The sequence below is a fragment of the Aethalodelphis obliquidens genome, unplaced genomic scaffold, assembly GCF_003676395.1.
Source record: "Aethalodelphis obliquidens isolate GAN/ISIS:26980383/991018 unplaced genomic scaffold, ASM367639v1 scaffold14, whole genome shotgun sequence".
In the NCBI taxonomy this organism is placed as follows: domain Eukaryota; kingdom Metazoa; phylum Chordata; class Mammalia; order Artiodactyla; family Delphinidae; genus Aethalodelphis; species Aethalodelphis obliquidens.
In genome coordinates, this window is record NW_020837958.1 from 32421788 (window position 1) to 32442682 (window position 20895).

Sequence of the window (20895 nt, forward strand, 5' to 3'; positions counted from 1 at the left end):
TATTTCATTCCTTTCCTTTCCCATCCCTATCATCCCCCTGTCTTTCTTTCCTATTAATGAGCAGATTGAAGTCCAGGTCTTTAGGTATATTAGTTGTTATTGTTTTCTAGTAACTATTCCTTAAAAATCAATTATTAAAACATATTGTAACCACTGACCCCCCACCCTCACCTCCACACCTGGGAAGCCCCAAACCTAGATGTAACTGATTAAAACCAGTCCAAACTTTCTTTACCAAGCCACTAGATGTCATATTGATCTCACAGCAGAGTTGGGAAGCCCTTGCAAGAGCTCAAAACCTGCAAAGAAACAAGCATCTTCATACCTTGCTTGCCCCGAAAATATCACAGCCAGACTTCTGCTTACAGTAGTAACTGAATAAGATTTTACTAGATGGGAACTTCCATGGCGGTCCAGTGGTTAAGACTCCGCACTTCCAAAGCAGGGGGCGCGGGTTCAATCCCTGGTCGGGGAACTAAGATCCCACAGGGCGCGGAGCCTGACCAAAAGAAAAAAAAGATTTTTACTGTATGGACGTGTACAAAATGGAAGCATTGAAAGTACCGGGGAGTAAAAAGAAGCAGGTGGATTTGGGTGGGAAGTCCATGTGTGGAGAGAGAGAGAAGTGATAGGAAGTGAGCTCCCTATTTCTGCTGTTTTGTGCCCGAGGGGCCAGGTACAGGGAGTGTTGTGCAAGCCAGTGGTGGTGCTGGTGGAAAAGCAGCCATCTTTTTGGCCCATGAGAAAAGAAGATCGAGTACAGGGCAACTACAGCTGCCGAAAGGAGGGGACGGATTCCTGGAAGGGAAGGGCCAGAGAGGGGGTCCCCAAATTTTATCTGTTCATATCTCTGGCTGGCTCCTGGACCACACAAACACAAAACAGACACAAAGCATCTCAGCTAAAGGCAAGAGTCTGAAAGAGTCTTAACCTACTGATCTGATGTACCATTTCTGTCATGTTTTATATAACCTTGGGTCTTTTTCCAATCTCCCTATTCTATTCCATCGATTAGTTTGTCTAATTGTGCATTATTACCACACAGACTTATTTACTAGGGCTTTATAATAAATATTGATACCTTGGTAGGATTAGTCCCCTATATCAGCCACAGAAATCACACATATTCCTGAACAGGGAAAATGTAGTATAAAGAATTGTTAACTCGTAGAAAGCGGTTTACTAAAAGTGGTAAAAGAAGACTCAGAGGAGTACAGGAGTAGCAAGTGCAAAAAGGCATCAACTACCTCTAGGCTAAAAAAGAGTGTGAAAAAGGGTGAAAAATGGAATACTACTCAGCCGTAAAAAATGAAATAATATCAATTGCAGCAACATGGATGGACCTAGAGGTTATCATACTAAGTGAAGTCAGAAAGACAAATATCATAAGACATCATTTACATGTGGAATCCAAAATACGACACAAATGAACCTATCTGTGAAACAGAAACAGACTCACATAGCTGTAAACTATTATATAGAGAATGGATAAACAACGAGGTCCTACTGTATAGCACAGGGAAGTATATTCAATATCCTGTGATAAACCATAATGGAAAAGAATATGAAAGAATGTGTGTGTGTGTGTGTGTGTGTGTATATATATATATATATATATATATAAAACTGAATCACTCTGCTATACAGCCGAAATTGATACAACATTGTAAATCGACTATACTTCAATAAAATAAATTTAAAAAAGAAAAAGAGTAGACAATGAAGGAACTAGGGACTTAGGAGAATTCCACGCCCTTCCAACCAAAGGTTGGGAACGTGCAGCCTGCCAGTAGCAAAGAAACGTGACAGGGGCATGGGCCAGAGCTGGTGTGTAGAAATTGTCCACCATGGCCATAGGCCATAGCTGGGATAAAGATAGTCTGTAGAAACTGCCTACCTGGTGGAGAGACAGTTGCCAGAGACACAGTTGGAGCTGCTCCACAAGGTCTGCTGGGCTCCTGTGCAGAGTAATAATAACGGAGGACTGATCCCCAGAAGGGAAACGCCTTCCTGTCGCCATTGCCTTGCAGTGTAACTCCAGTGCTCTCTATTGGTAAAGCTTACCATTGTGTCCAGCTGGCAAAGAAGAAATGTTTATAGGGTCTATTAGCTCCACTATCACAAAGCAGGGCAAAGGATGGATTTGGAGCGGAGAGAAAATTGGTAGCTAGCTCATACTCCTAACTTGTTCTTATTCTTCAAATTTTTTAGCTATTTTTGATCACTTACCTTTCCATGTACACAATGGGAGCAGGGTAGTGGTGGTGGAAATTATTAAATTTTCACTTGGACTGGATTTAATCTGTAGATTTGGTGGACCTAACAACCTTACATTATGGAGTCTTCCAGCTCATAATATTTGTCTCTGTCCATTTATTTAGATCTTCTTTTAAGTTTTTCAGTAACACTTTTATAATTTTCTCCATAAAAATCTCTTACAGCTTTTGTGAGGTTTATTCTTCAGCACTTCATAGTTTTCAAGCAAACAGTATATTAAAAATTTTCTATGTTACTATTAATACAAAAATGCATTTTATCATGGTACATTGTTTTGTATCCAGCAACATAATAAACTTACTTCCAAATTCTGGTAATAAATCTATCTGTTCTTTTGGCTTTTCTACATATACCAGTTTGTCTTCCAAGAATAAAGACAGATTGGATTCCCATTCTTATGGATTTTGTTTCTTATTCTAGCCTTACAACATTGTGTAGAACCTCAGTATGCTGAGTAAAAGTGGTAAACTTAGGCATCGTTGCCTCGTTCCCAAGTATCAAAAGGAATGCTTTCATTTTTAGCTTATTGATTTATTTTGTAGATACACATTATCAGTTCAGAGTGTTTTCTCCTAGTTCTAATTTAAGAAGTTTAAAAAAAATCATGAATGGACACTGTGTGTTTTCAGATGCATCTATCTTCCTCTATTCAGATGATCTATGATTTTTCTCCTTTCATCTACTAATGTGAATCACATGGGTTGATTTTCTAATGTAAACCAACCTTGCATTCCTGGGATGGACCCCATTGTGTCATCATGCATTATGCTTTATATGCATGGCTATCCTCAAATTAACATTTTAATTTTATGCTCATGAGTGAGATTAACCTATACTTTTCCTTTTTCGTACTGTCCTTGTTGGTATGCTAGCCATACAGTAAAATGGGGAGTATATTTAGAAACAAATTTTATGCACCTTCTCAAACACCCTTGACTGCCTCCTCTTTCCCTGCCTTGACTTGTAACTCATACATTGTGGAATTTCCCTCCACTTTCAGACTTTAATGAGACACAGCATTACAAGACATGGGATCTGAATTCCTGAACAGCTGTTATGAGGTGGATAATGCAACCCAGTGGGACAGTCAATCATCCCTGTGGCAAGAACATTGACCAATGAGAACTGAGAGATGGGAGGTTACCTGATAGCTAGATTACTCCCTTTTATCTCCCACTGGTTACTCCACAACATTGTTTCTTCCTGGAAACCTTACCAGAAAGTCCACATGCCAAGAGTTTCACATGCTGAGTGACCTGATAGGTCTCTTTCAACTCACTGTGAAGTGGCAGTCAAGACAGTAATGCGTCACATATTTCATAAGATTCTCCTTGTTTTACTTCCATTTTTCTCTCATTTTTTCCCTGAGCTTACGTTTCCCAAATGAAGTACAGTATGTTAGTATCTTAGTCCTTGCCTCAGGCTCTGCTTTCTAGAAGACCTAAGCTAAGGTCAGAATTATACCCTTTGTTCTATGCATTGCAGTATTTTCTGTAAGATTGCAGGACCTTATTATCCCTTTAAAGTTTGATAGACCTCACTAATAAACCATGTAGGCCTGAGTTTTTGAGTGGAAATATTGGGAACTACTGTTTCATTAACTTTAATGGTTGTTAAGACTACTCTATTCAGGTTTCCTACTTCTTTGTGAAGCAACTTTCATAAGTTACAGTCTTCTAAGAATTTATTCTTTGTATCTATACTTACAAATTCATTGGCATAAAGTTTATAACAGTATATTTTAATTATATATTTTATTATACTTTTATTAATATCTGTGGGATCTGTAGTGATAACTATTTTCATTCCTGTTACTTTTTGTTTATTCAGTTGGTTGGTTTGATTCTCTCTCCCTCTTTTATCAGTCTTGTTAGGGTTTATAGATTGTATTTCTGAAAAACCAATTTTTGACTTTGTTTATCTTCTCTATTGTGTTCATTTTTCTATTTCATTACTTTGCGCTTTAACAGTTCCTTCCTTGTGTGTGTGTGTGTGTGTTGCTTATTTTGGTCCTTTTAACTTCATGAATTGAATGCCTATCTCATTAATTTTTGGTCTTTTTTCTTATCTAGTATGGACGATTCTCCGCATGTTAGTCTAGTATCCTCTAAATACTGCTTTAGCTGCATTCCACACATTTTAGTAGATAGTATTTCTTTCATATACAGTTTTCAATATTTAACTTCTGTGACTTCTTTTCTCATGTGTTAATTAGAAATATTTATTAATTCCCAAATATATGAGAGCTTTTCCAAAGATCCTTTTAAAATTGATTCTACCTTAATTGCTTTGAGGTCAGAGAATATTGAGCAGCTTTGCAACAATCCTTTGGAATATACTGACACTTGCTTAATTTGCAAGTGTACGGTTTTCATATGAATGACAATTTTGGGACACATCGTACACAATTAGTACTTCGATTTTTCTACATATTTCCTGGAATGTGTCTGCTTGTTCCATCAACTACTGAAAGCATCGCATGGTTTTGTATTTTTCCTTGCAGTTCTCTCACTTAAGAGTGTTAAGGTAGTTTTATTAAGAGCATATCAATTTACAATTATTTCATCTTTGTGGTGAATTTAACCTTTCATCACGTGAAGTGACATCTTTATTAAGACTCCCAAATAAACTGTTCACCCTCAAGTCTTTTTTCAGGGTCTGCTTCTGGGGGAGCCTAAACTAAGATAGTTGGTCCACAAGGAAAGGGATGCACTACCTTATGCAATCTCTAGCATGCTAGAGAGATTGGGGTGGTGTTAATTATGATTGGTTGGTGGTATTAATAGGTTAGTTGTTGCTAAGTGCGATTGGTGCACAGAAGGAAGAAAATGTCAGGCTCAACTCAGGGCATGGTGTAAAAGATCTCCCTGGCAGCATTTAAAGAAATCCGTAGCTCATGCAGTTGAAGGGCAGACTGTGCTAAAAATCAAGCCAGAAATTACAAATAAAGCTGAATTTAGAGCTCTCACAAGTCTCCTGTCAGGCCCTAATAGATACAGAGTGGGATACTGAAAACATGGAGTGGGAACACCTGGGTGGGAACACTGAGCGCTCTGAACCTCAGATTTCTCTGAACCTTCTAGGCTAGCCGTCCACCCCTCTGCCTGAAGACCATGTTAAGGCCCCATTTGAAACAGATGCCTCACAACATGAAGTGCTCGCCTCCCCGCAATCTGCCCCACCTCATCTCATTGCTTCTAGTAATTGCTTCTAGCAGCCTGAGGCTTTGCTAGTTACAACCACCTAGATAAATCTGACATATGGGGCATTAAACAGAACAAAAGTGTCTTCAAAGGCAATTAAAAAAACTCTGAGGCTTCACCAGCTAACACAACACTGTGCTTTTTGAATTGGAATTGTTCAGGTGCTTACCAATGACTTAACAGGAGCTAATTTAGCTTTCAGTATGTGGTAGCTATGATAAAGGGATCTCTGTCAGTAGTAAGGCAGGAAGAAATGATCGGTGTTCCCAGTGAAGTTTCTTGTTCCCCGATATTACAAGAAGCCTTATTCTCCCTCCCCTGTGTGCCTTCAGTCCCTTTCCTCAGTGATGTTAGGTCACCTAGCATGTCACTCTCTTTGCTGAACTCAAGTTGACTGGAACTGCAGGCACTAATAAAGGATGTTTTTGATGCGTTAAACACCTTGTTTTAGAGGAGGTGGTGGAGGTCTAAAGTGCCACACAGCCAGCAGCAGAGCCAGGACCGCAAGGCAGGAGGTTTTTCCACCTCTAAATTCTTGCTACTTATTAGCTTTTATGATCTTAACAAGGACTTAACTTCTCTGGGCTTCAATTTCGTTACTGGAAAATCGGAAATGACTCCTTTACTCAAGAGGATGTGGGTTAAAGGAAATCGTGACTGTGAAGGTACCTGGCATATTAACAGGGCCTCAGCAAAATGGCCCACAGTTCCCCTTCCCTCTGCCCCGAGCAGCTCACGAGACAATGGCCTTCCTCTTGAATTGTAGCTCGCTAAAAATATGCCTCTTCAAAGGAACTGGAAGCTAATTTTTTCTCTGTTCCCCCTCCCACAGTGCCTCTTGGGATTCGAGGCAGGCTGTACCTCAGATTTCAAAGAAATGGGAAGAAGCAAGACCTTCTAAGGTCTAGTTCAAACCGAAGGATCCCAGGGTACATTGGGTCCTGCTGTCAGGGCCTAAGGTCACTGTTGCTTAAGAAAGCCCCTCGGCCCCCAGATTTCTCCTCCCCAGCCTTGAGCTGTTTCCCCGGAGTCTCAGTGAGCCAAAATGCAGGGGCCAAGGGTCAAGGCATCAGAGCCAGGGTGACCAGCTGAAGACTCTACCACGCGCCAGTCACAACTCTGGACGACCTGCCCGTTCTGAGCATCGGCTGGGGGGTAATAATATTACTGTCATCAGGACTGTTGTGAGAATCAGTAAACTTAGTGACTCCAAGGCTTTGTTGTGCATGTGTGTGCTGCACACTCCCGAGGACAGGGCGGCGTTACAGCCTGCACCGTGCAGGCACCAACTTCTACTTCTACCCCTGGTTCCTGGCATGCACACAGCAAGGCGGGTTAACAATTTCAACGACACACTAAAGAGAGACAGGCAGACAGGCAGGTAGACCAACTGACCTGTGGATGTTTTTAAGAAACCCTGCTAAAGGGAACTATACTCAATATGTTGTAATAACCTATAAGGGGAAAGAATATGAAAAAAATAGATATATATGTATGTATAACTGAATCACCTTGCTGTACACCTGAAACACAACATTGTAAATCAACTACACTTCTATTAAAAAAAAAAACAAACAGGAAGAAAGAAACCCTGCTAGACATTAACATGTCATGTTCGGATAACTGAGCTTGGTGGACACCATCAAAAGGATCATGGCTTCAACCTCCTTTACTCTGTCCTTCATACATTCACCCACAACACATAAAGCACCTTTCATTTTCAACAACATACACTTTGGCAGATAAAAAAGGTGACCCACACTTTCATTTTCTTTATTTTTCATTGATACCGTATGAATACAAAGTTTCTAGAAAGCTACAAAATGTCTACCACTTTATCAAGAAGGCATCAAAATGTGTCACTTTGCAAAGACATGAAAACACCTGCAGGAACTGACACAAAAATAGCATTTTTAGAGTGATGAAATAATTGCACTTAACTGTCATGGATATTACAGTTATCACACATATGTACCGCGAAAGCTAGAATACATTTTTTTTTTACAAAGCACTTTATAAAAAAATTCTCTGCACACAAACCCTATAATTTTCATATAACTATCATACTAAAGATAAATTCACTTTAAAGCCAACACTTAGAACATTTTTAAACAAAAAGGTACCAGTACCTAAACACAGACGTTAACAAATACAAGAATACTGTACTGCCAAGAGGTTTAACCAAACGCCTTTTCAAAGTTTCTGCAAACAGGTTATGAAAACGTATGTGAGAATTTGCCCCCATCCCCCCATCTCTCCAATCTACCCAAGAGGAACCTTACTGCCTAAAGGCAGGCTTCCCAGCCCACTCACAGCAGCAGTACAATATCAAAGGAACCACTGACCAGATGAAACGCTTACGTCACAAGCCCATTTCATACACGTGACACGAAGACAGACTGTGAGAATCCCATTAAGCCATTTAGAATGTGAACAAACACACGTGGCAAAAAACCGATTTACATAAAATTTAAGCATATTAAAGAATTAAAGGCTATTCAGGTTTCTTTTTTAAATGTTACAAAACTTTTTTTGTCATTTTTTTAGGCACATAGTTTTTGTTTTTACTTTTTTTTTTTTTTCCTTATCTGCAGTCATGAGCCTGTTGAAAAAGGCCTACAGAAGTGACTCTTTCAAGGAGGTAACAGGGAGATGGTTTTTTTTTTTAAAGAAGTGCAGTTAATATCTAATTTACACAGTGAAACTAATCACAGAAAATGACTGATGCAAAAAGGAAAAGAGAAGGAAGGAAGGAAGGAAGGAGGGAGGGACCGAGGGAAGGAGGGAGGGAGAAAACCAGAGACTGGTTTCCAATTGATTTACACCTAGATTCTGTCAGCCTCTTTCAGAAAAAGGGGAAGGGGAGACAATTTCATAATGGAAGGCAGACAAAAGAGAGCCAACATGATAGAGGTGGAATCTCCTGGAATCTGCCCCCATTTCATGATGAACGAGAGGGAACATAAATGCTATTTCAAATGCTAAAATGATGGAGTGGGGCATATAACAGACTCAATGCAAATTCACAGAGAATAAAACAAGTTTACGGCTTAGGAAGTAGAACAATAAAGACAAATATTTCATCTTATTTAATGGTGCATGACTTCAGTGAAACTATCCTTTGCAATGCAATTTTAAACACAAAACCTTCATTCTTAATGATATAAGTAATGAGTTAATGAGAGAAAACTATTGCCAAAGAAAGCACAGTAACAGTTGAAAAGGGAAACAGGAAAACAAACATTTGATTAATTTCTTCCAAGTTGTGGTGTAGTCCTGCCACGACAGGGAGGGGCTGAATTCAAGCAGCTAACTATAACTTGTGCTGAGCAATTTTCCTTTTCATTTAACTTTTTTTGTTTCTTGTAGAAATTTCTACGAATACTCACAACTTGGTGTGGATAGAAATCACTCCTGAAATTTCAGACAGCCCAAAGAGGGTACTCTTAAAGACACCAGGTAGAGACAGACGGACCATCGCATTCAGAGGCTAACTTTCAAAGATGTCTAATGTCACTGTAAAGTCTATATTGGTAAAGAAAGTCTTTTTTGTCCTGGCTTTTGTTTGGCTCGTGTTTTTGCCTTCTCATCCTTTTCACTCCTTTTCCTCCCCTCTATCAATTTTCCCAATTTACACAAGGTTTTGATAAAAGCCAGCACGGACTCTAAAGAGTTGCCCTTTGGAGGGCTGGAACATTCTTCGAAAATTCCGAATCGTGAGTGGTGCTCTTTGGAAGTTTCTCATAGCGCATTCAGACAACACTCAGAGTCAACATTTTCGCCCTAAGAACACTTCAATTGTAATGACCCTAACCCATTTTTTGTTCTGCACTGTCATCTCAGTTTGAGGCTTCCAACTTTCAGAACGGTATCACTGCGTCAACCGGAAGTGCGCGCTGTCGTCTGAGTGGAAAGGCAGACCTCCACAGACTGAACGTGAGCATAAGAAGGACCAATCTGTCCACCGGCCGAGAGTCTGCGGTTTGTGTGCAAGTTCCCTCAGGCGGACACAGGGCTGGGTGACGGGCGGAGATGGCGCATGGGGTCACGGCGCACAAACACACCAGTTCCTGGGGGCCCTCCTGCCTCTGTGCGCCCCGGGGGCATGGGTGGCAGGGGCTCCCCCACGGCAGACAGACGGCGCAGCAGGCAGGGTCCGCGTCGTGCTCTTGTGAATGGAGGCCTGTGGTTGGTTACTATCCCAGTAAACCAAAGGCATTACGGTGATCTCAGAATATTTTTGGTCTCTCTACAAATTATCGTGATTATGGCAGCACTTTTCTAAGCTGGAATCTCAAACCAAAGGCACTTTCATGCTAGAGTGCAGAAGATTCACAAATAGCTAAGTATTTGGTCATGAATTTAAAAGGCAACATTAAAAGTATACAATTTGCTTTTCATAGTAAACTACGAAGTTGCAAAACCTTCCATTTTGGTATAGACATTTGACAGTGTGGTCAATGAACTGACTTCTGTTCATTTCAGATTTCAGACCAAGAAGTCAGTTTCCAATAGAACTGGAGAAAAATGGGCTTACAAAACAAAAATGAAAACAATGCTTGCTTGCTCTATTTTAAATACCATGCCGATCAGTAAAGGGACATCGAGAACTGGTGTGAGAAAAGGCTGGCGGCACGACTAAGTATCACTAAGGCACTGCTTACTGAACGCTTTGGCAGCTCTGAATTGAAAACTTCCTACAAAAGTTAACAGTAGTAAGAGAAATGCTTCCAGCTTACAAAAGGGCTCACAGTTCCGAGGCAGCCTTCTGCACTGCAAACCCTACACGCAACATCGCAAAGATTTAAGGCTTTTCAGAAATGACATGTGCAGGGTTTTGCCACAGAAACATCAACAGAAAGAAAGAAGCAATGCAGACGTATCCTCTTAATGTCACAGGTGTGAACACCAACACACAAAATTGGTTCTACCCTTCGTTAGAACAGGTGTAGTGTACCAGAGCATAGACAAAAATCATACAAGTTATCGGTACCTGGTTTGAAAAGTTGACTGTCATCTTGTGTGATTTAAATAACTTAGGTTTGTACAAAAACAAACTGCAAAAGCCACTAGAGTCTTGAGACCTAGAGAAGACTTGGGTTTGTAACACCAAGTTCTGGGCACGGGGGCTGTTTTTTGGCTGGTCCGAGCGTGGGACTTTGCTGCTGGGATGCTTTGTGAAGAGAAATTTGACTCAGAGCCTGTGGCAGGTGAACTGTCCTCAGGGTAAGGAAAAGGCTCATCAGCTTTCCTATCTGCTCGCGCATGCCTCCCAGACATGACGCTCCAGGGAGAGAAGCAGCGTCACCACCAGGAGATGCTGCTGCTCTGGCAGAGGAAGGGGGTCTTAACCTCCCTCTCTCTTCCGCCCTGAGCACCAGAGAGGAACGACCCCCGCCAAGAGGCCAAGGATTAAGTGTCAGGAGTCCCAGAGCCTTACTCTTAATCTGTCACTGACCAGCTGGGTGACTTTGGGCAAGTCATCTCCCCTCTGGGCCTCAACTTTCTCATCTACAAAATGCAGGTCACAGGCGTACCTCGTTTTATTGTGCTTCACAGATATCGCAGTTTTTAAAAACTGAAGGTTTGTGGCGACCCTAAGGCAAACGAGTCTACCAGCGTCACTTTCCAATAACATTTGCTCACTTCATGTCTCTGTGGCACATTTTGATAATTCTCGCAATAATTAATAATTGAAGAATAATTCAACTTTTTTATTATTTTCATATTTTTTATGGTGACCTTCAAGTTTCTATTGTAATTGTTCCGGCATTTTTTAGCAATATTTTTTCATTAAGGTATGTGCACTGATTTTTTTTTTTTAGACATAATACTATTGCACACTTAATAGACGACAATATAGGGTAAACATAACTTTTATATGCACTGTGTGACTCGCTTTACTGTGATATTTGCTTTCTTGTGGTGCTCTGGAACTGAGCCCGCGCTAGCTCTGAGGTATGCCTGAAGACTGTGCTTTCCTAAAGCTCGATAAAGGAAAATTCGATCAGCCCTCTTCCGAAATGAATCCCTCTCTCCACCATCCTTAAAGATGAAATGTCCCAGAGGTCTCTGTAAATTCTACAAAAAAGCAATGAGTGCAAGGCTAAAAGTAGAAGACCAGAGGAAATGTATTGAAATGATTAAAGGTTTGATAATGAGAACTATAACCTTAGGAGAAATCATAAAAATGGGTGGGATTTTCTTTAACCTGATAAAATAAGCAACGAAGAGCAAATTAGAAATGCTCTTTAAATAGGTGTGAGTTGATTATAGGGATGATGGTGGCCAGCTGTCCCCAACTTTCCCAGGGAGGAAGGAAAGAATACTTGTAGCAGAGAGATTCTGTTGTGAAATAGAAGTTCTGAAACAGGAAGAAACATGGACACAATATCATTGAGTAATATTCCTACCTGTCTCTTGATGGCCTGAGACAAGGCTCCCAGGAGAGAAGCTTTCTCAGGGTAAAATGGAAGGAGAAAGAAAACCTCAAATATGGCATTTGTGACCTGTCAGATGCAGGGCAGTGGTTCTCAACCAGGGGCAGTTCTGTGCCCCATGGCACATTTGGCAATGTCTGGAGACATTTTGGGTTGTGACAACTGGGGAAAGGTGTATCTAGTGGGCAGAGGCTAGGGATGCTGCTAAACCTCCTACAGTGCACAGGACAGCCCTGCACCACAGAGAATTATCCGGTCCAAATGTCAACAGTGTCGAGAAAGGGTTGAGAAACCCTGGTCTAGGGTAGCTTAGACGTTCTGGGATTCTAGGACATGTTTTGGAAAAGCCCCAACTTTATTTAGGTCTCTTGCTAAGATGAAAATGAATACCAAGAGACCAAAGCCCAGTTCTTCAAGCTTCTCCCTATTTAGGCTGCGGAAAGTGGCCTCTGAACTCTCCAATGAAAGCACAAGATGTCCCTGAATCGATCCTGGTAGTGTAGGGTCAACCAGGAGATAGAGCACCCAGAAAAGAGCAGTGAGGACAGAGCTCTGGAAAGGCTTCTTTATGGTATAGAAAGCTTTATGAAGGGAGGAGACTCTGCCATAAAGGGTGGAGGACCAAAAACAGACTTGGATTCGATGTTCTAACACAAATCTAATCCCAGGGTCTAATTTGGGAGTGACAGAGAAAGGGCTAAGAGGTTGGACCAGTGGTTAAGACAGGGAGAATATCTGCCCTGGAGAAATCTTTAGAAGGACAAGACAAGAAGTAAACTTGTTTTAAGAGCAAAGAGCAATCCTCAAGTTCATCCATGTAAACCCCCAAACTCAACTACAAAGGCATTCGGAGGAAGAGGCAAGCATCAGAGGGCCCAGCCTAACTCTGTGAGTTCAGCAGACCAGGGTATGCCCTTCTCTGCAGCCAAAAGAACTACCCTCTAGCTGGTGTTCTTGGGTCTCGATCTATTTGCGCTTTGAAAAAAGTAAATCCTCAGAGCCCTCCTGGCAGTACCGAAGAGCCCCATTCCTGGGAGAAAGCGTGAACCAAACACCTCTTGCCCTGAAGTTCTGGGATGGCGTGGCTTTTAGCCACATAAGATCATTTGCGCCCCTTGGTCCTGAGAGACTGGGGGTAACACCTTGAGTAAAGACACAGGAGATGGGAGCCAAAGAAGCATCCCTAAGAGGGGTGACCAAGAGAAGTCATAAATATATGACCAAGGAAGAAGCTTAATGCTTGGGCCAAAGACCAGATAGAAGGGTGGGCCACTAGGGCAATTCTTCAAAGGTCCACCTGGAATCAGGGAACAAACTGTAGTCTCTTTACGTAGGGAAGATACACACCATGCTACTGGCTTACGTAAGGGATGTGTGTTCCAAAAGGGGAAAGTTCTGCGCTCTCTCCTTTGGTCTTCCCAGTGACCAGGGTCATGGGTTTGGGAGAGGTCAGGCTTGGTTCTTCTGTGTGCCATGAGCCAGCCACACCCTCATGACCACCAGATACTAATCAATATATAAGCAGGGTCAGAGCAGGTGGTGGGACAGGGAAGTGGGTGTGTAGGTTATTTGAATGTGACAGAACAAAGTTTTCATTTTCTGGCTTGACGTAAAAGTCTTGACATGTTCACAACTTACAAAACATTTTATGTTCTAATAGTGTTAACCTATTCCTGACAATTATAAAAAATGTCACTTTCCTCCAGGAAGTTGGGGAGTATGCCCTGTCCCCTTCCCAATGAAGCACTTATGGAAAGAACCCAAGACATGTGGCCACATCAAACAGACTGCCTGGACAATGCTTTGGAATATTTGGGTTGGAAAGTTGAATTCCTCCTAGGAAGAAAACCTCCCAAATGTGCCTGTTTGGAAAGGGCAGAGATAGATAGCTGAGCCTCTTCAACCTCAGTCAAATAAGCATTGTGACTTATTGAGAGATGTCAAGGAAACGCGTGTCCTTAGCGAATACACCTAGATCTACGGACACAGACTGAGAAATACACACATATCAGCACCTAGAAAACTGAGTGACACTGAATAGATGTTCAATAAATATGTGTTGAATAACTATATATGTATATGTGTATATATGTACACACAAACACACACGTACACATATAGTTACGGCAGGTTAATATGCATATTGGATCACCAGAAATAATTTACCCACAGGCTGGTGAGCACGCTTGTGATTTTCTGGGGAGCAGAGATCCTAAAACTGATGAGCCTTTTATGAGTTTGGTTGATGAAATTTCTCCCAGCCACAGGGTTTTCTATAATTTGCAGCTCACAGTGCAGTATTCATGCCAATTTTAAATTTTTGTTATTAAATTTCAGTGGTTCAAATATTTACTCATCTTAATAAAAAATTTGGTTGTCCATATAAAATATAACTGCACACACAAGACTATAAACATTGTAAGTTTAGATTTTCCGTATTTATCTACTTATTGCAAAAAGAGCCATCTTTTCTTTTTCATTAAATAATCATCACATTAGTACAATACAATTTTATATTTTTTAAATATACTATATATGTTAAGGATAAGGGGTGAAGTTTTCTTCCTCTGTAATAGCTGTTTCAAGAGTTTAATGGATTAGGAGATTAGTTTTAACCTCGAGGAAAAAAGTACAAATTTGTCTCATTAGGATATTTCTACCAAGCATTTCTTAAGGCTATATTTTAACATTTGGTTTCAAAAAGAAGGAAAAGTTTCATTTAAAAAATAATTTAGTGAATTACATTCTTTCATAACTTCCACCCTAATTTGTTACAAAGATAAGTCTAAAGATTCTTAGTTTTGTGTACTAATTTACATTTATATTTAAAGATTAATTTTACTTGTATCTTAAAACAAGAATTTTATGTTGGAAAAAAAAAAACACTAAATACATTTGTATAAAGGCTGTAAATGTCCAATGGTAAATGCTCTGTCTTAATTTTTTTTTCTACCACAACGAGAAACAGGTCTCTGCAGACAGAGACTTGGGTTCTTAAGGTTCACCTTTCTGAGGAATTGTGGGCTGTGGATCTGAATAACACACAGAAACAACTCGATTTCTCTTTTTACAACTGTACCAGAACTTCACAGCTATAATGAGTATGAACACATGAAAAAATGACTTCACTCAAACAGGATTTAGAAAAGTTGGGGTGACCTCAGGGCCAGGGCAGCACCCCTGTGTGGTGAGGTTTACAGTCAGTCGTTCGATCATGGAGAGAGTGTGTGTGTGTGCGCACATATGTGTGTGTGTATATACAGATATCTATATATATAAATAACCACGGTTAGTCCTTTACAAGCCTGTAAATATGATGCTGTGCTCCATGTTCACTATTTGAAACTTCAAATACACAGGCCATGCACAGGAGAGTTTCTTGTGTATCCCTGTTTGTTACCACCTGTTTAAAAAAAAAAAAAGTATAAATGGAAAAGAATATGAAACAGAACGTACAATATATATAGGTATAACTGAATCACTTTGCTGTACAGCAGAAATTAACACATTGTAAATCAACTATATGTCAATAAAATATTTTTTAAAGTATATATATATATATATATATATATATATATCAAACACCACATGAATGAAAACATATTCCATCTGTGCCATGATGACTACGATTTACTTGGAAAGGAATATGGAGTCCAATGTTCAAAAAGTGGATTGTTCAGAGATCTGCCCAGCCTCCCTCCGCCCCCTCCAGCAAAAACTCAGGATATTACAGGTCTGACTTAAATCCTATTTAAGCTTAGTTACCATATGTAAGAAAGACCTTACAGATTGGGTCTCACTCAGAGAGCCTAAGAAGACACCACAAGAATTAGTGTGGGGTTTTTGTTTTGTTTTGTTTTTTTGGGGGGTGGTGGTGCAGTTTTTTTTTACAACACAGAGAATTTTCTATAATTCAGTTCCATGGGACAGTCATTTATCCTAGGGACTGTCTCCTATCTTATTCCTAAACCTCTACTAAATTTTGTTTCACGATAGCCAATGGGAGACATAAACTCTGTGAGTGCCTTGCTCACCACTGTATTAACATGCAGTGCCTGGACTCAGTGAAATACATGCGGAGTAAAAGAACAGTCACACAGTTCAAACCCATGTTGTTCAAGGGTCCACTGTATTTGCTGAATGGATGGAAATTCACAGAATAATAGCCACCATCTGTTCAGTGCTTACTATGCACCTCCTCAGTATTAAATGCTTTACAGAAAGTATCTCATATAATATTACAACAACTCTAGGAGCGGGTGCGATATCACTCCCTCTTTGACAAGGGAGGATGCTTGGGGTTAATTTGTTTAAGGTTATACTAACGTCAACGAAAAACCCAGATCTTCTGGATCTGAAGACCTTTTTCTTACCCGTTATGCCATGCTGCTCTAGATAAATGCATTGATACAGTGATGAATCATCTAATTTTTTTTTTTCTGGGTAACAAAGTTTTTTTTCAATACTGGTACCCACCTGCTTTTCTAGTCTCACTCCCTGCCACTTCCCTTGCAGATCAAATAATCCAAGTATGCAAGTCTTCCAGCCCTGAAAACTTTCCCTCCCTCATCACTATATCCAAACAAATGCTGTGTCCTGCTGCTTTTATCTCCTGAAGAGTTCTTGAATCCATCTCCCTTTTCCCCTGCCACAGCCCAAGGCACCAGCAAAGCTGACCTGGACTCCTCCACCAGCAGCCACCCTTGCCGGGCACCAGTCTCACCTGTGCACAGTAGTCACAGTAACCTTGAAAGAAATATGAATCTGACAACAACACACTCCTGCTTAAAAACTGAATGGCCTCTTTTAAACTTTAGGATGAAGAGAAAACCTGTTCTCATCCTACAAGGATGAGAGTGAGCGGCCCATTCTGGCCGGTCCTACCCGGCCAGCCGCACTGCTCTGTTTCCAGTCCTCCTCCTACCACATTCCCACCTCCGTGCAGTATTCTTCCCTACCCTCTCTGCCTCTCTATCCATCTGGAGACACCTCTCAATTGTTTCTTCCTCAGGGAAGCATTCCCTGACCTCCTATTACACGTTCTCTTGTCACCATGCACCGACCTCTACCAGCCGGCAGCCACAGGTGAATTACACACATCTTGTGACTCCCTGTCCTTGATGAATGCCTGCCTCCCTCACCAGACACCAGGATGCCTGGTCCCGCCTGTCTAGTTCACCGCAGCCCCGCAGCTGACATGTCAGTATGCACCCACCGAACGAGCCTTTTCTTGGTAAATCTGAAAAATATCTGCTTGTCCATCAGGCAACTTAAATATCATCTTTTAACATCCCTGAGAATTCCCCACCTCATTCCAAGTACAGGTGCCTGCTCAGGCAGTTCAACTACTCTGTGCTCCCATGATGTCTGTTTCACAAGTTTACTGCAGCCATGATGGCCTTGCATCGTCATCATCTATTTACCCGCCTCGTTCTCCCTACAAGGCCCAGATTTCCTGTGCTTTACTTGCACTGTATTTCAGCAGCTAGTACAACCTTTCCATAACTTAGCCGAATCAATGCAAACATTCTCAATAACCTTTGAGGTGGAGAGGGCAGACTTGAGCACTTTGTTTGTAAACGGAGGTAACTGAGGTCTGGAGACTTTAAATGTCTTACCCAAGGTCATAAAGTAGAGCTGAGTCCTAAACCCAAGTCTTCTCATTCCATGACCATGACATCCTGCAAAGTGTCTTTTCCATCAGTTCAAATCTTAATTTACGTCTATCACTGGCTCTGTGACCTCAGGAAGGACTAACATTCCTTATCCATAAAATAGGGATAAAAATGACTTCACAGTTCTGCAGTGAGAATTTCATAATATATCTACAAAAGATTCAGCACTGTGCCTGGAGCCTCTATGATCTATTTTACCTTCTTGCAGACTTTCTATGAAAGACTATATCCTATTTAGGCTTCATGCTTGAGATGAAGGAGGAAGGAAAAAAAATGTTTCTAGCAACCTGTATGTCTGAATGTGACCTCAAATGATGATCGAAATCCTTGGCCCACAATTCAGTCGCTGTCTTCCTCAGTCTGATTGCCACCATTAAGTCCCCAAACCTACAGGGTCACCTCAATTCCTGAATCATTCTGACGAAACCAGAGTCTAGCCCACCGGCCAGTAAGGCCTGGAACTGGCCGTGGTGACACAGGTTTTGTATCTAATGTTCCTAGTAAAACACCTGCAACTGTGTCCAGCAACTGTCATTCTGGCCATGTCCCTTCACCTGAGGAAGTGCTGAAAAGTATGATCTCTCCTGTTTATCAGTGAGATGACCTCATTTTCATTGCCCAGGAGTGCTGGCTTAGTTTCAGTTTTTCTACAGAAAACTATTATTTCTAGCAAATATTTATTTGCTACTAATTCTATATTTATTTGCTTCTGATTCTTCATATCAAAGGGATGTATATAGTTGCTTAATGATACGTTTTAAAATTAATTTAACCTGGTAAGTTAAATGGATGGCAGTCATGTGTTCCAAGGGAGCATTACTGATATAGTTACACGGGTTTTGTGGGTAATAGATACTTACAACTTTCCCTGATCATATTTATCTTGGCTGTGCCATGAAGTCGGGTTTTAGGGACTGAGGACATATTCCTTAACGTGCTGAAACAGTCTCACTGGTTTGTAAGAAACATCTAAGACTCCCTCCAGAAGAGGGGGGGTGGCCATCCACTCAGAGAGTTTTGGTTAATTTCTGAGGCAACTGAACGTCCACACCAGGATGCCACACACACCTTCCGGTCATCTGAGCACTAAGGTGATCCATCTGTTCTTAAATAGCAACAAAGAACACCTATATGACAAGTACCTGCCAGCACCCCAAACCTTGAACTGCTCAATTTTCACCGAAGACCGTTAGAAAAAGGATACTAATGAATAGTTATAATATGTTTTCCAAACTTTCTCCTGGACTGCTAGTTTCCAAGTTTCAGAGGGACATGGACACATATGAGAATCCAGAGATTCTCTCCTTGGAATAAATGAAAATTAGATGTAAAATTATCTGTCTGCCAATTGTATACCCATAATCACGTGTCTGTGAACTCTGAGGCTCCCTGTGGCTCACTTAACCAATCCCCTATAGCAGTGGGTCTCAACCTGGCTACACACCAGAACTACCTGGGGAGCAGTAAAAATAAACAAAAACCATGATTCTGGGTCCCATCTTTCAGAATTTTTAAAAGCTTCCTGGATGAATATCTTGATATGCAGAAGGTTTTTTTTAATTTCTTGATTTTTATTTATCTTTTTTTTTTTTTTTTTTTTTACAGTGGCATACAAGAGCTGGCTCCTACTAGCTCTGAAAGTTATTGTTAAATATGAAGGAATTTCGTGGGCTGGACAAACATTGGTAGCTTGAAATTGCCCATGGAAGCTGTACCTGCAACAATGGAAATGGGCAAAAGCTACGGATCAGGGCTTTGGAAGGAACTAGGGGAGAGCCTTTTTTTTTTTTTTTTTTTTTTTTTAAAACCAGCACATCACTGATTGAGAATCACTGTCCCACTGAATCCAAAAAGTCCAGGTAAAGAATTCTTGCTCTAAGTATTCTAGTTCTTAAACCTGGTAACAAAGAATAACAAAGTAGGCCTTCAGAGGGCTGAATATTTGACCACAATATTGTCCTGCTGCCCCTGTTTGTAAAATTGTTTCCACCAAATTTTGTTTTGGCATTTTGCCTTTGGTTTAATCAAGGAATGTTATTTTTAAAAAATTCGCTTTATGAAATCCATTACTGCATATTTTATAGGTATATTTTGAGAGGAGCACTGTACTCATTAACCTTCCTAAGTAACCAAATGAAGTCCCCGTGAGAAACTGTTTTAAAGTTAAATTTAGGGGAAAAAAACCACACCAAGCATTGCCGGGGGAACCAGAAAATTTTCCCATCATGGGCCTTGAGCACCATTGCTTTTTCCTTGCCCTTTAGCTGCCCATTAAGTTTGACCATATTTTTCAGCCCATAAATATTCTCCCCCCGCTCCTGGTTATGCCACTGACTGTATTCTAGTTTACATTTCTCCTGGCACTGAGGGTTTATACTTTGCTATATTAATGTATGTTACTTATAATAATAAGGCCTTGTAAATCCTTCATGAAATGAGTCTAGGTATGTTTGAAGCACAAACCTGCTGACTCGGCTTTTGCCTCATGTATGATTTGTATACCATGGTGCTGCTGAGACTCACACTTAGCTAATACTGGAATTACCCAGGAAACCTTAGAAAACCTTAGAAAATACACATGCCCGGGCCCTATCCTCAGAGATCCTGATTTAATTGATCTAGGATGCAGCCCTGCTATCGGGATTTTTAGATATTCTCCAGGTCTTGCTAATGTGCAGCCAGCATTAAGAATCCAGTTGTATCACCCTCACCCTCCCTTCCCAAATTCCAGTTCTGCTAAGCTTAGAAAGCCCAGCCAGGTGAGACCCCTTTCTCTTCCACAAACTTGAGCCAAACCAAGTTTGCCCTATGCATGTGTGAATTCAACTACTGATGGACCACCTGGGGCCCAGCCCCACAGTCTAGTCAGTTCCCCTTGGCCCAAGCCCCAGCACCTCCCAGGCCCATCTTCCCCACCAGCCTCATGGCTGAGTCTGACAAAACTTGAAAGAGACAAACAGTTACCAATAAAATTGTGAAGTTTTCCAAAACACTGTTCATCATATATTTCTCTGGTAAGTGTTTGAGCTTGTGGATGAAATTGATCATATATTCACACATCGGGGAGCGGTTTATTCGGTATACAAATCGGCCATTCTCAAACCTTGCATATTCCGTCTGTGAGGGAAAAAGGATTTGAGCATTTTTACACCTTTGACTTCAAAATACATAAAAAAGATATTATTGCCTGTAAAAGCATTTTACGTTTTCAACATGAATCACCTGCTATATGCTGCACTACTTATGTAGTTTACTTCATTAAAAAAAATCCTATCTCCAAACTTAACACCATACTCAGAA

The 20895-nt window shown here is 40.8% G+C and overlaps 1 protein-coding gene across 13 annotated transcripts in view; it reads right to left on the reverse strand.

The window, feature by feature from the left end:
• Positions 1-7232: 7232 nt before the first annotated feature.
• The window catches only part of TEAD1 (TEA domain transcription factor 1), a 262078-nt gene continuing 248415 nt past the window's right edge, over positions 7233-20895 (reverse strand). For all 13 annotated transcript variants that reach the window (XM_027115355.1, XM_027115345.1, XM_027115351.1 and 10 more), the window contains 2 exons: positions 20560-20712; positions 7233-15323 (listed from right to left, as the gene is read on the reverse strand). In XM_027115355.1, the coding sequence (XP_026971156.1) occupies positions 15210-15323; positions 20560-20712 (267 nt within the window). In that variant the 3' untranslated portion in view covers positions 7233-15209. The remainder of the gene's footprint in view (positions 15324-20559; positions 20713-20895) is intronic.